Source organism: Hippichthys cyanospilos, chromosome 9 (genome assembly GCF_059441005.1).
Source record: "Hippichthys cyanospilos isolate Australia breed blue-spotted pipefish chromosome 9, RoL_Hcya_1.0, whole genome shotgun sequence".
Classification (NCBI taxonomy): Eukaryota; Metazoa; Chordata; class Actinopteri; order Syngnathiformes; family Syngnathidae; genus Hippichthys; species Hippichthys cyanospilos.
In genome coordinates, this window is record NC_142377.1 from 1,673,090 (window position 1) to 1,688,727 (window position 15,638).

Consider the following 15,638-nt stretch of genomic DNA (forward strand, 5'->3'; position numbering starts at 1 on the left):
ATTAGCAGCCCAGTATTATTGTTATTGTTTTTAGCCCAGTTAACTGTTTAAAACCCAAAAACAAACACATGCACAGTATATGGACTCACTGTTTGGACTTGGATGCTTGAATGACCTTCAGTCACTGAAGAACACGTCCCATCAAACTAAACTGTGGGATTAATATAATCAATCCTATTGTAAGTGGCTGTCCTCTCCGTTGACTTGTAAAGACTGGCTTGACGCTCCGTCCTCGTCGGTTTCTCAAACTTGTAAAAGATGATGTGCCTGCTTTCGTTTCACGTGATAGTAGAAGGAGTTATACACTCGATACCCATTTGAGCAGCCATCAATCCCACAAACTACTCGAAAGTCTGGGCTGCGACTATGCATGGTATTGATATGACTCAACAACTGTTTTAGAGTTAATGCCACAAATATATCGGATGAACTGGGAATGAGTTGAAACGCGTCTAAAAATGGGTGGAATAAAAAGGAGAAATATATGCGTGGATAATGATGTCAGGTTATGTTAGGCCAGCATAGAAGGCCTTGGTGGCGCTGACGCCCCACCACTGCATTCAAGAGGCAAACACTCAGCCAGCAACATGGCATCTCCGAGAACAGCGATCCCCAACCACCGATCCGTGGCCTGGTACCGGTCCGTGGATCAACTGGTACCGAGCTGCGTGGGCTGCACCCAAATAATGGTTTGGAAATTATTTAGTTTAACAGTTCAAACGCTTGTGCTTGATGTTTGTTTTTTTGGCCCCGCTTCTGGCCACTGTTGATATTACATACATAGTGAGAAGGATGATTGTGTTTTTTAGAGCAGCCAGCAGCAGCTGCAGTCCCTGGTGATAAAAAGGTTGGGGACCGCTGTCCTAGAGCAGCGGTCCCCAACCTTCTTATGACCACGGACTGGTCAACGCTGGGGATTTATATTGTGGACCGGGTGTTCGTCATCGACCGACGGCTGTCAAAAGCACATCATCCTTCTCACTATGTCATATCAACAGCGGCCAGAAGCGGCGCCAAAAAACAAAGATCACGCCAAACAAAACACAAATGAATGAATTGTTAAACTAAATCAGTTCCAAAACATTATTTCGGGTGTGGCCCACACGGCCCCCAGTTGATCAACGGACCAGTACCGGGCCACAGAGCAGTGGTCCCCAACCCCCGTTCCGCGGACCGGTACTGGTCCGTGGATCAACTGGTACCGGGCCGTGTGGGCTGCACCCAAAATAATGTTTTGTAGATGATTTAGTTTAACAGTTCATACGTTTGTGCTTGATCTTTGTTTTTCTTTGGCGCTGCCTCTGTCCGCTGTTGATATTACATCCAGAGTGATGTGTTTTTTAGAGCAGCCAGCACCCCCCCAGCAATATAAATCAAGGCGTTGACCGGTCCCTGGTGATCAAAAGGTTGGGGACCACTGTCCTAGAGGATCTCAGGGAACAAAGCATTATGTGGTCAAAAATTAAATACAACAAACAAATCGGCTTGAATGGTTGTTTCATTACCTTATCCATTCTTTATTAAGAATAGATTTGTGATGCATTCATGAATGTATTTCATTGATAACGAATGCTCAATGAAAAATAGTTGACTTGTGTGTGGCACTTGGCAATACACAATTAATTTAATGATTTTTCTCCTGAATATTATGGTTCAAATATACATGTTTTGTTCTTTCTTGTTTTAATATAGTTTTGTATGTCTCCTTCTTATCCCTTAGTGTTATGGGCTAAGCGATTACTTTGTCCATCTTGTTTCAAATGTGGCTTTGAGTTGACAGTCCTAAATGACCTCCAAATCCGAGAAGCATCTACATCCATCTGAATAAATGCACCTCACTGTCAAGTTTGATGCGACGGGGTATGGGGAAGCTGATTGGACGACACAAGGACAGCAGGTAAACAGGCAGGTGGACAAGATAAGACTAACAAGACAAGGAATGCTGCAGCAAGGGAAACTAACATGAACCTAAGAATATGAACAAAAACCCACACAACTCAAAAAAAACACAAACCCCAACCAAATATGACACACACACTTCACATATATTTTATTGAAAGCGTCAGACTGGGTAGCAAAATACAATCAAATTATTATTTTGCGAACAAGCTTTCTTTTTGCTGAGGGATAAGTGGGGCTGGGCTCTCCATGCAGCATTCCAAACCTTCATAGGGTACATTTCAATTAAGTTGTAAAACTTAAATGTACAAAGTTGGAGTTTTGAAGTTTTGATCTCTCTTGGGGTCAGATCTCAAAGAACTCAGTTGGGCACTTCTCATGAAGATATTGCTCTAGCCAATCCCGCATGTGGAACCTCCAGGCCTCCAGCCACTCATTAAGAGATGGTGTATCCTGGTGGAATTGAGTTTGTGAGACCATCCATGCTGCCTGCCAGTCAGCACGTGAATTGGCATTCTTACAGCATGCATATGAATCTACAGAGCGGCAGAAAGTTTCAATTGTCCTGCTCCAGGTGGTTTCCCAGGTTTGGGGATGCTTGAGGTGCCTTGAAGATCTCCAGGAATCAAGCCAATTTTGTGCTATGATTGGGCCGTTGTTAGCCAGAAGTATGGGTTCAAAATAATTCTGGGCCCTCGATTTAGCTACTCTTGGTAGGGCTGCTGAAAGCCAAGGCTGCTGCCACATCTCTGGCTCTTGACGTTGGAATTTGATTTTCCATGAACTTTTCCACTTGGAGGCAATAGGATAAATTATACTTCTATTCTCAGAATCTCCAAAGGGACTTGACGTTTCCTTTCTCATCCTTCGCTTGTCTATCTTTATTTTGTGTTTCACTACCTTCCAAGAGGCTTTCCACTCAGATGAATTAGCTCTGAAAGTCTGACCTTGCTTCAAAAGAAATCTCAAATGAGGAATAGAAGCCTTTCTGTGATATATTTCCTTCTCTGGAGGCAAAATATTCAAATCCTGCTCCAGTTTTTCACATGACGTTGAGTCGTTTATAACCATCTGCCAGGACCTGTCCCATTCTGAACATTCTTTTATTTCTTTGCAGAGCTGAAAGCACAAATCCATATACTTCTTTTCAGGACACTTAAACATAGTTTTGTTGGGATGCAAGTCTTTCTGTTGGTGACAATCCTTCATAGTGTAATCTTGTTCGTGAGATGGATAAACATTCATGAAGTTATCAACAGCATTCCATCTTGCATTGAACTTGAAGTTTATTTCTCCACCATATACTTGATTTATGTCAAAATATTTGAATTTAGGGTTGTTCAGACAGCTTACTTGCCTGGTGGATTTCCATGAATCCATCCACTCTGATGGGTACAACTCTGTGGTGTTATATTTTATCTTTTCCAATAACAATAAATTTGATTTTGGCCCATTGTGGCGCAGTAATTTTTCTTCCTTGTTCTTCCGTATTTTTGACTTTTGCAGACAGTCGTCATAGTTACAGAAATCCGGGGCTGTTGAATCCATCATGTTGGAGGAAGACCACCGAGACAGATTAAAGCTAGAACGGTTCATTCTGTCAAGTTCATACAAATAAAACTCATCAACCTCTGAGAATCCTTGTCTGTTTGCAAACATCCAACATTGACCCCAATTTGATTCAATAGTGCCCTCTAGTGGTGATGTCACATTCTTAGTGTGCTTCCATGCCATGCCCCAGTCCAAAGATGAGCGATGATTCTCTTTAATGAGACTAATTGAATTTTCAAACTTGTTTTTCTTGGTAACAGACGTGAAGGAGCCTCTGTTCTTGTTTTCACGCCCCATTAGAGGAAATGAATCCTGAATAACAGGTAGAGTAGGGACTTGTTTGCTCTTCCAGATATCAAAGTTAACTCTTTGAGGGTCAGCTGCTGTTTTTGTCTTCATTTCAAATATTTTCTTGTTTCCCCTTCTGTTTAACAGACGAGTTTCCCACTCCTTGTTAATACTGTAAAAATAAAAAGGCAAGGAAGACACAGTTTAAAAGACAAGATTTTAGGACACTCGTTCCCAAAACTCTCACGTCTCAATACAAACATTGACTGTAAACTGCTGTAAGCTTTGTGTTTGTATTGATTTTTAAGATTGTGTATTTTCTTGACTTCTTGTCTGTTTTAGATATTATCGTAAGAAGTTGTTTGACTTTTGTCCCCAAATAAGTAAAATCCATATGCATTTTTGGACAATGTAATCAAGGTTTCTGCTAATTCACTGAACCCCTAGATATCAGCAAAACTAGTTTGACTCAACCCAGATAAACTCAACAAACTGTATATTGTATGAATGATCACATACTTTGGTATACCATGTATTTGTTTATATATCAGTAATTTTATCATTGTAGGCTAAACTGTTTAGTTAACCTAAACCCAAGACAAAGAAATGATAGGCAGGCAACCTCACCCAACATGAATCATCACTGTAATACCGTAATTGGTCCTTTGCTTTAATGCACCTTCAGTCATGTGGCCCAAAAAAACATTTGCGATAATTAGCGTAATCAAACTTGTCACAATTTTGTTTTGTTGAAAGTGTTAACAAACTATTTTGTTTTTGAAAGAAAAAGAAAGAAAAGTTCAAATACACAAAAAAATTGGGTATTTGAACTGTTCTTTTTCACAGGCACAATTCATGCAAATGCACAAAATTTTATCTTTCTTACGATGGGAGGGCACTGTTCTGTAGACGTTCATGCTCCTGATGCAGTTTATGTTTATAATTGCCCACTCTGATTTCCCAGATGTTCTTCATTATGGAGGTAGCAGAGCAGACCATCTGAGGGTTCTTCTCTCTGGACATTTTGTAACCGCTTTCAATTCCCTGCAGGTTAAAGAAAGTATGACCATTATCATATATTATGTTAAGATTGCTACAGCAATTTATTAAGAGCATAGACATGATGTCCTGTACCTGATATGAAGAATCTCAGCTCTGTCCAGACACACTGATCCCCAGCCATATATACTGTCTCTGAGAGTCAGCTATCATCGCTTACATATTTAAATGACTGTCAGAGCTAAATATATGACACTGAACAAACCGACATTAAGTGAAACTGCAAGTAAAGATTGTGTTGAGTCTAACAGCTTGCAAGTGCATTATGCTCAATGTTGGCTTATTCATAATTCGCACGATGATGACATAAAAACATTAAAAACATAACAATGGATGAAATTATAGTGATTTAACCATGAGGCCCTAGGGAGGTTGGATGGATGTATAGATTACCGTTTGCCACAAGCCACTCCAAAATATATAAATAGTATTAGACCAAAATACTGCGATTGACTGGCAACCAGTTCAGGGTGTCCCCCGCCTACTGCCCGAAGCCAGGTGAGATAGGCACCAGCAAGCCTGCGACCCCTGTGGGGATAAGCGGCTATAGAAAATGGATGGACGGATGGATTAGACCAAAACAGACAGCTACTGTATAACATGCTGTACACTGCACAATTGCATTTATTCTGAATCATAATTCATATTTGATTGTCGTGTTTCTGGCAGACATACAGGCAGTGTATGTTACAGCGGATAAAAATAGATGTGTACAGTCCGTACCCACGTTCAAATAGCAAATGGTTGGTGAACCAACATTTGATACAGCCCACATTTCCAAATTACAGGCACTACATTAAAAGGGACCCCAAAAAGTAAAGTACATATATGCTCTCAATTCATGCCCGCAATATAAATAATATATAAATAATTTGGTTTCACTCTTTGTCCTCTTCCACTGTATGGTGCAGGAGGACAACAATAGCAGCCAGGTCTTTCCTTCTGGGTCAATCATGGGCTAGATGTTGAGCTTGTGCCAGGGTCACATTGCAAGCCTTAAGGTCAGAGGTATTACATCCCGCCAGTGAGTGCAGGGAGCACTGCTGGGTCGTCTCCAGCCAGCTTGCTGGGAGTTGAAGGCCAAGGGTACATGGCCATACCCTCACTGCACTGCTGCTAGACAGGAGGCTGGTGGCTGTTGGTTTCTGTCAATTGGAAGTTGATAGGGTCAACCGTCTAGGAGGAAGCAGTAATTTCAAACCAGCAAATGTCCAAAAATAGGCAAAAATTGCACCTTCAAAAATTCATAACTCAAATTCATAACTCAAGTTCTGTACACCCTTAGCATATGGATTCCATTGACTTATTTGTACGTCTTAAAGTTCTACATATGCCTAAACTTTTTCGTAGCTCTAAGAGTTATCAAATCAAATCAAATCAAATTTTATTTATATAGCCCTAAATCACCGAAGTCTCAAAGGGCTTCACAGATGAAAAGAGGTCGTACAGAGACATCTTTTCAGTATAAGGTACACAACAGCATCCGCTGTCAAAGCTCCCAGAAGGGGAAGGAAAAACTAAGGTTCGCGACCGGGATTGGCTGTAATATTTTTTACTCTAGTTCAATTTTTTGCTGCCACTAGGTGGCAGTAGCGCTATAAGGGAAGGTATGGTTGTCCATGTCTTCAGAAATGGACTTCTCATTTAATGTGCGAAATAGTGAAAAGATCAGATCATCTGGTTCAAATTACAACAGCTTTTACTGTTATGATAAATCATCAGAATTAGCACTGCTCGATAGGCCACACCCATTATTGAAACCATAATATTTGGTAGAGGGCTTTAGGCATGTCTGCAGGCTTGTCAAGACAAAATTTCAGCGATATTTCTTCAATCGACTCAACAAAGTACATAGAAACGTTTAAAAAATTGCTATGTTTTTTTTATACCCTCTTTTAGTTTTTTTTCCCGCCTTACCACAAAAGCAACAGTCATGACTCTACGGGTTGGCTGTATTTGTGTTGTTTTGTCTCCATCTTCAGGCATTTTTAGGAAATTGCTCTTGTTTTCTGGTCCCGTCAAACTGCCTGCACTGCAACACATTGTCACTCAAATGCTGGTCTGCTATTGGTCTGCGTCAGGACTCCCTAATATACAGGGTCGGCATCATGGTCAAAATGGCGGCATGCTACGAACTGGATGTCATCTTGAGTGCTTAAAATAACTACAGTGGGCCCCCGTGTTACGAACTTAATCCGTTCAGCGGCTACGCTCGTAATTTGAACTGCTCGTATGACAGGCAATCCAAACCTATGTTAATTAGTGAATGCGTGCAACGCGTGCAAAAATCTTTGGTAAAAACGTCACGACTTTATACACATGTTAAAAATGAGTAACATAATCTACTGAACAGTTAAATAACATATACAAAGGAAAAATGACATTTACCTTTGGGGCGACATGACTTGAGCTGGGTGGAGGCGGAGGGGAGCAGAGACCAACCCGCAGAATTTATTTATTTATTTTCTTAAACGGGAACTTTTCTCAAACTAGAACATATCACCGGTGATTTCCTTCTCTTTAATCCATAATAGAAGAAGCCTCTCAATTTTGTTGTCGATCGAGGTCCGTCCCACGGCAAGGAAAGTCTTGCCCTTAGAAGATTGCCGAACGGTTCCGTCCATACTCACGAGCAAGGTTAACCATGCGTGCGCCTCCTTCGTATTTTTTTTTTTTATTATCTCCTGCTTCGTTTCTATTGTCATCATCCTCTTACTTCTTCCTTTACCGCCACTAGCAATTTTAGAAGCCATGTCTAACAGATAAAGTTTGCAAAGTCTTAACAACATTCCTTCCTTCCGTTTTTGACTGATTTTCTCTTCTCTCCTTCTGTCCCGACCAGTTGTGCCATCAAGCTAGTTGAAGGCGTTCGACCAATAGCATATCGGCATTTCCGTGACTGACACCGTGACGAAACAGTGACTGTGACATTGTAAGAGCAATAGCATATCAACGTGTCAAGCATGAGCAGATGACTTCGTTGATGTGGTAAAGCGAGGTCAATTGTACGTTCACATCGACTGGCAACGCGTAGTGAAATCATAGTTAAAAGCATCACGAATTTACACAAATAACTAAAATTAGTAACATAATCTACTGTCTAGTTAATTTGATTAACGTGGATATGCAAAGGATAAATGACATTCTCCACTGGGGCGACGTGACTTGAGCTGAGTAGAGAAGGAGGTGAGCAGAGACCAACCCGCAGAATTTATTGATTTATTTTCTAATCAAGAACTTTTAACTAAAACATATCACCGGCGATTTCCTTCTCTTTGATCCATAATAGAAGAAGCCTCTCCATTTTGTTGTCGAGCGAGGTCCGTCCCCCGGCAAGGAAAGTCTTGCCCTTAGAAGATTGCCGAGTGGTTCCGTCCATACTCACGAGCAAGGTCAACTATGCGTGCGCCTCCTTTGTATTTTTTTTATTATCTCCTGCTTGGTTTCTATTGTCATCATCCTCTTACTTCTTCCTTTACCGCCACTTGCAATTTTAGAAGCAATGTCTTAACAGATAAAGTTTGCAAAGTCTTCACAACATTCCTTCCTTCCGTTTTTCACTCATTTTCTCTCCTTCCTTCCATCTCGACCAGCTGTGCCATCAAGCTAGATAAAGGCGTTCAGCCAATAGCATATCGGCATTTCTGTGATTGACGTGACGCCAGCCAATAGCATCTCCGTGACGGAGTCCGTGATTGACACTGTGACTGAGACAGTGACTGTGACATGTGCAATAGTGTTCAACGTTGCCGTGATGAGTGTCAACTTCTGAATTAGTTGACGTAGCAAAGCTAAAATCAATGTATGAATACAATGGCCGGCATGTCGGATTGTTCGTAAGACGGAAGGTTTGTGCGTAAGTGGGGGACAAAAAACTCCGCGGTCCACGCTCATAAGTCGAAATGTTCGTAAAAGAGGGTATTCGTAAACCGGGGCCCGACTGTATTTATTGTGTATTTTATTGCTTAATTCAAACTTGAATGGGTTAGCCATGTGTACCAAGATTACTAGTGATGTTAAAGAGAGAAGTAAGAAGATGATAAATATGGAAATTGTTATGAATAACCTCGGAACCTGAGCGGATTCAGGACCCCAGCCAACCACATGAGGAAGTGGATTAACAATGAGAGTTTATTAAATGAAAACGCACGCCAGGCATGAAAACAAAAACAGTCCCAAAAGGTAAAGTATCAAATCAGTCACAAAGTACAAACCCAAAGTGTCTTGATGAAGAAGAGCGCGGGATGAGAAAACAAGAGACATGGGGAAGATGCTTGGAGTGTGGCAAAGCAATAACCTGGCAACAAGGTCTCCGGCGCCGGCGAGTTGTATAGCCTTTTGGTGGACTGTGAAGTGAGCCTAAAAGACAGCCTTTATGACATGGTAGACTATGAACTCAGCCTACACAAAAAGCACAACTTAAAAGGAGAAAACACAACACAGAAAACACAACAAAAATGAAGCTTGGAGAAAATCAAGAAATATGAAGGCTAAGCTAGCCTAGCCTAAGGCTACCCTCGCTAGGGAATATGGCCATAACAACCTCATCACATAAAGGTAAATAAATCCTTTCTATATTTTTTATTTATGATGTTATTCAATTGTATACATGTACTGGTACATTATATATATATATATATATATATATATATATATATATATATATATATATATATATATATATATATATATATATATATATATATATATATATATTTGGATTGCCTACCATGCGGCAGATTCGCGTTACGATCCCAACCACTTAACGGATCAATGTCCTAAACTGGGGGCCCACTGTTTTTCGCCTTGGACTCCCATCAAATATACGACCATTATCAAAAAGTCGTAAAATTTGGGAACATTCATGTTCCATGTCTCATTGCTATTCTGACAATTTTTCAGGTAAATTACTTAAACAGGCTTAGCACAGTACAGTTTGGTCTGCCACTAGGTGGCGCTATAAGTAATTTTGTGTATAAATGTATTTGGGTCATGAGTGTCAATGTAAAGTTTGGGATTTTTTTGAAGCTCGTACAGCAGAGTTATAAAGTTTTTGTCACCTGTGATGAAGGAAATATTAAATTCATATTTTGAAGCCCCACCTATATCAAATATGTTGTCGGATCTTTACATTGTATTGCCCAGTTGTGATGGTACATCTGATAATTGACTACGCCAAATTTTAAGGTTTTCGAGGTAACGGTTTAGGAGAAGAAAGGAGGAGTTTGAGACCTGTTGACATGGACCGCGGCGTTTTGCCGGTGATAGGTTCTCCTTTGAGAAGTTATCGTTTAAGAAAATAAATAAATTCTGCGGGTTCGTCTCTGCTCCCCTCCGCCTCCACCCTCAAGTCACGTCGCCCCAAAGGTAAATGTCATTTTTCCTTTGTATATTTGTTATTTAATTTAACTGTACAGTAGATTATGTTACTAATTTTTAATATGTGTATAAAGTTGTGATGTTTTTACCTAAGGTTTTTGCACACGTTGCACACATTCACTAATTAATATGGGTTTGGATTGCTCGTCATATGAGCAATTCGAGTTACGAGCATAGCTGCTGAACGGATTAGGTTCGTAACACGGGGGCCCAACTGTACTATGTTTTATCATTCAGTCTACATTTGAAGCCTACCCTACATATAACAATCACAGATGACAAGGGATCTGTTCTAAGCACAACACATTTATTCACAAACGATGGAAATAGAAGAAAAACCTCACATTTGGCGTGCCCCATTATCTGATATAGAGGGCACACTTGGAAAAATTTCATGAAGATCGGCTAACATAGCGGGGCTTCAAAATAGGCGTTTCAAATTCCCTTTGCCACCATTGACAAAAACCTTAATATTTCAATTTTTGCACTGTTTGAGCAATTGAACTGAAAATTGGCCAAAATCGTGTTGAGGCATGGAACATGAAGGTTCTCCAATTTTACAACTTTTCGCCAATGAGCGAAGCCAATACGGAGTCTGAAATTCCGATGTCTCGCCAATCCGAAAAAGTAATTGGACCCAGATGGTCTTAACTTTTCTAAATTTCATATAGTTGATGGGAGTCCAATGTAAAACACACATACTAACCATTTTTTTGTCATACTGCGAGCGCCACTTAGTGGGACCAAAAAATGTCATTATAGCCGAAGGATTGCAGCCAAACCCAGTTGGTTCGCCTTACAGCTATCAACATTTGTAGGCATATGCAGGGCCCTAAGACCTAATAACCAATCAAATAAAGCCATATGCGAGAAAAAGAGTTACAGATTTTTGAATTTGCAATTTTGATGCATTTATGGCCATTTGTAAGTTTTCCACTGCTGCCGCCTTCTCTAATACTGTTGACCCCATCAACTTTAGATTTGGCCTAGACCATTATCATACTTAGAAAAAAGTGGCTGTAATTGGCCCCAAAATGGCCTAAAGAGTGGAAAATAGCCTCTCAGTCCCAGCCCATTTGACCTAGAGCTACAAAAATTTGTAGCCTTATGTAGGACCTTGAGCCCTACAAAAAAGTCACACGAGCCATATGCTCAGATGTACAGAAAAAGAGTTATGAATTTTTGAATGTGCACTTTTGGCCCGTTTTTGCTTGTTTGCAGGTCCCGAACTGCTCCTTTTTTCTCCTAAACGCTTGACCCAATCAACTTCAAATTTCTTGTGGTGTTCCAACAGACTGGGAGGCACAATTGTTCAATTTTTTGTGAAGCTCCGCCATCAAATATGTTGGGAGCGGGGCTTCATATTATGCCTTTGATGTTTACTTCACCACATGTGACACTGAAACTTCACAGACACATGAAGACTCAAGCCTTTAACACATATGTTTAAGAATGTCTTTTGTCGTAGTGCGAGTGCCACCTAGTAGCAGCCAAAAATATAGCATTTTTTAAACGTGTTTATGTGTTTAGCAGAGCCCTTTAAAGTAATATCGCTGAAATTAAGTCTGACAAGCCTCTAGACAGCCCTGCTGACCTCCACCAAATTTTACGAAGTTTCGATTATGGGCGTGGCCTCTACGTCCATTTTCATTCCGAAGCTTTATCGGACCAGTAAAAGCTGCTGTAATTTGACCCAGATTATCTCATATTCTCACAATTTCACTCATTGGATGTAAATCTATTCCTGAAGACATCGACAAACATATATTCCAGTTTAAAGCTAACGCCACCTAGTGGCTGCAAAAAATGTAATAAGTCGAAAGATTACAGTCAATCCTGTTTGGTTTGACCTGCAGCTATGAAACTTTTTAGGCAAATGAAGGACTGTAAGACCTGTTGTTCCCAAACAGCAGATAACTTTTTTCTTGGGTTGGCTCCATTATCAATAAAAAAAAAAACGTGAGTTTTGCATTGTTTGAACAGTTGCATCACAAAGCGCTTCCTTCAAAATAAAAATTCCACACAAAAAAAGTTTGTTTGGATGGGTTGGCTTGGTTGGGAGTCCTACAAAAATATTTGATCATGTTTTGATGCACCATAATCAGAACAGCTGCATGTCAGCTAAAATTGCAGGGAAGCAAATTTATCATGGGGTAACTACTGCCACACGCCCTCCACTCAGTGATTTACTGTGCTTTGTCTTCTCCCAGAAGCATCCTGAGCCAAATCAAAACAAAAGAAAAAACTACAGGCCAGGGAGGGATATTTACGGACACCACCCCCACACATTAACAGAAGCCCAAAAGTACATATCTTGTCCTTTTAGTGTATTTACTTGACTATTGGTTGAAAATGATTTGCATATATTTGGTTTCTGTTTTTATTTACATTTTACAAAATGTCTCAGCTTCATTGGAGTTGATGTTTGTACTTTTCAAATTAGCTTTTGTGTGCACTTCGAGTAAGTAAAATGTAACTTGAAAAGTTAACTAAATTGACGGCATTTGTCTTTCATTCTCTTTCTTCTATATGCATCGGTGGCGTCTTGATTAACTCACCAGTTAGAAGCTTTTTACTCAATCTTCACCACGGAGCAACAGGACCATGTTAAATCAGTGGAATATCTACACAGCAACTTCAGACCCATTCAGGGCCTGGACACTCGCCATGTTTTCAAGTCAGGAGTCAAAGACGCCTGGCTTCCTGACCTATCTCACAACGGGAGTGAGCATCATGGAACAGAATCTTCCAGAGGTGGGTGGGACAACTTAAAGTATATGTTCAGAAGTTGTGAAAAACCAATCATTATTTACAAAATTAAACACGATCAAATATAATGATTTAGTAACAAGTCCAATCTAAAATACTGTCAGGTTCACCAAATAGACATTTATAATAATTAGACAATAAAGAGAGAAAAGGCACTCAGTTTCATAATCTTCTCGAGTGGGATCGAGAGAGAGAAGGAGTGTAGCGTTTATTTGTTCACTGCACATTCGTTCTCCAACGCTACTTCTAACACCCCCCATTTTATATGATACAAAGGCATCTGATTACATGTAAAATTGGCAGACAGTATACTTTTTTATGTGTTAATATTAGCAAGAATCCTTTATCAATCTTCACATTCTCTGGTTGTGGGTGTGAGCTCAGAGGTCCTGAGATCACCTCCCAGGGGCTCTGCTGTCGATGTCTCCTTATCAGCTGTTCGTACTCTGCAGTCAAGTCGTCCTCTTATAGCCACACAAATAGCCCTGCAAATATGTACTATCATGGCAAATGTATAATAACTACTCAAAATGATTCCTACATTTCCCTCCTGTTTATTCTACATTTGCCCCAAAAACCCTCATCAAAAGAACTTCCCATAGGCTTTATTCAGTTGAATCATGTCCTGGATAGCAAACTTGAAACTCCCTACTGTTTCGTCATTGTCATTAGACTTATGAAGTGTCGAATAAGGTTACAGGAGAAATCACTTCATCATCATCAGTTTGGTCATCAGTGTCACCCCCCACACCACCATGTCTGTTCGTGTGCAAAAGATACATTTCTTGTAATTTAGAATTTGTGGAAGCGACTGCAGATGAGATAAGTCGGACAAGTAATGCGCGAATGCAGGGAATACAACGACATCCACACAGCACAAGAATTGAGGTGAATATAGTTATAGAAACCATGACAGAAAACACCAAATTCTTATATTTACCAAATGTTTTCTCCCACCACTCATCCCATGCAGAGGTGGACACTCCTGAGTGTTCTTTCATCTTTCGATTCAGGATGCGCAAGCCTTCCATGGCTCTCGTGAGGGACCCTTCTGGAGACGTATTATTGGGAATGAAAGTACAGCACTGGTCCCCAAATATAGCGCAAACGGCACCTCTCTCTGCCAGTATCATGTCAACCGCAACGCGGTTCTGAAATGGCGTGAGTGATGTAACAGCCAATTGTTCTTTAATAGCTATAAATCCTTCTTCAGTATAGTTCCCCAATTTCTGTACATTGTAATGGATGTTGTTGATTCGGTCTACATTTTTATTGGGTGTAATCCATATAAAATAGAGTCCAACCCCGCTGCAATTTGATTAGCCAACCCCAAGTACGTCCAAATAGGTTGGTCCACCATCCCTTACCTTCTTACCTTCTGTAAGAGTAGTGACACCAATGCACAAACACCAGACGCGCCCTTCAAGGAATCGAACAACTTGGTGCATGCACAGCCTTCACAGCAACAGAGACTATACAACATAACCCCACAAGACTTACCCACAATGATAGTCATGTCGACCGAGAAACCCTAATAAGGTAGGGTGTCTTGAAAACTTCACTGGCCTCAAGTGTTTTCATATACTATAAATCTGCTCCCACCTTCTCACCAGACTTTGCTCACCTTTCCCTCTTTTTGGGTAACTCGGTTGAGATGACCTTTTTAAAATGTGTAAGGTTGTATCCAAGAGTTTCTTGCTGGTATTGTTATGGCTGTTGGTGTGGTCAGCAGTACTGGGTGAGGGCCTTTCTCCCTGTTGACACATGAATCACTCCATGTGTCAATATAGTAGCCCACCTGAAAAGATTCTTTTTTGGAAGAATTGTCTTGTTATTTGTGCTGACATAAATGCTACCAATTAGAGTTGCTCCCCTGGGGTGTCTGCTTTTTTTTTTTTTTTTAGACTGTAATACTCTTTCGGCATGTAGAGCTTGGTTAATGTATTGTTCAAGCGTTCCTGTCGCCTTATCTAATGCTTTTCAACCCATTGGTGAATGGAGTGTTGCACATTGGCATGGAGGGCATTTTTTAAATTGCTCCTCAAAAATGCTTCCTTCAGTATGATCTTCAGGAATGCCACTATTTGCCTTGAAACATGCAATCATCCTTATTTTGTAATCATCAAATGGTTCTCCCTCTCTTTGTGTTACTCTTCATATGGCTGTATTAATTTGAATTCTTGAATTCTTCCCTTGTGTGTTCCATTAGTCTAAGGACTCGATGTGTGAGTTCTTGGCTATCATGAGCCAGAACATCATTACACTCTTTTGGTTCTCAATCTCCTCTTTTTTTTTTCTTTTTTTTCCCTTGGTTCTATTACTTTTATCTTCCTTCCTATTTTGTGCTATTATCATCCAAAACTCTGTACCTTCATATCCATCTTTACTCTTTTTCTTCATATTATTTTTACATTTTGTTTTTATTTTATCTTGCAAGTTTATTATTTTTGTGTATTAAGCTTGGCCAGCAAAGTCATATTTTGTTGTCCACCAATTTAGGTGTTTTATTTTGGAAGGGCATTGGCTTTCTACGAACTTCCAGTCCTTGCACGTCAATTGTTGCTTAGGATCCTTTTTATTAGCTTTTTTACTGTTTGATTTCCCATGTTGGAAGTCAGCGGTTCACCTAGGGTGACTATGCTGACTTTCCGATCCCTGAACAGGCTGACAATTACACTCTGTCCCGGGTAATT

The 15,638-nt window shown here is 40.3% G+C and overlaps 1 protein-coding gene across 6 annotated transcripts in view; it reads left to right on the top strand.

Moving 5' to 3' along the window:
- Positions 1 to 15,638, top strand: part of LOC148417642 (receptor-type tyrosine-protein phosphatase gamma-like) — a 176,449-nt gene that overhangs the window by 120,032 nt on the left and 40,779 nt on the right. For all 6 annotated transcript variants that reach the window (XM_088424153.1, XM_088424150.1, XM_088424152.1 and 3 more), the window contains one exon: positions 12,738 to 12,930. In XM_088424153.1, the coding sequence (XP_088280279.1) occupies positions 12,738 to 12,930 (193 nt within the window). The remainder of the gene's footprint in view (positions 1 to 12,737; positions 12,931 to 15,638) is intronic.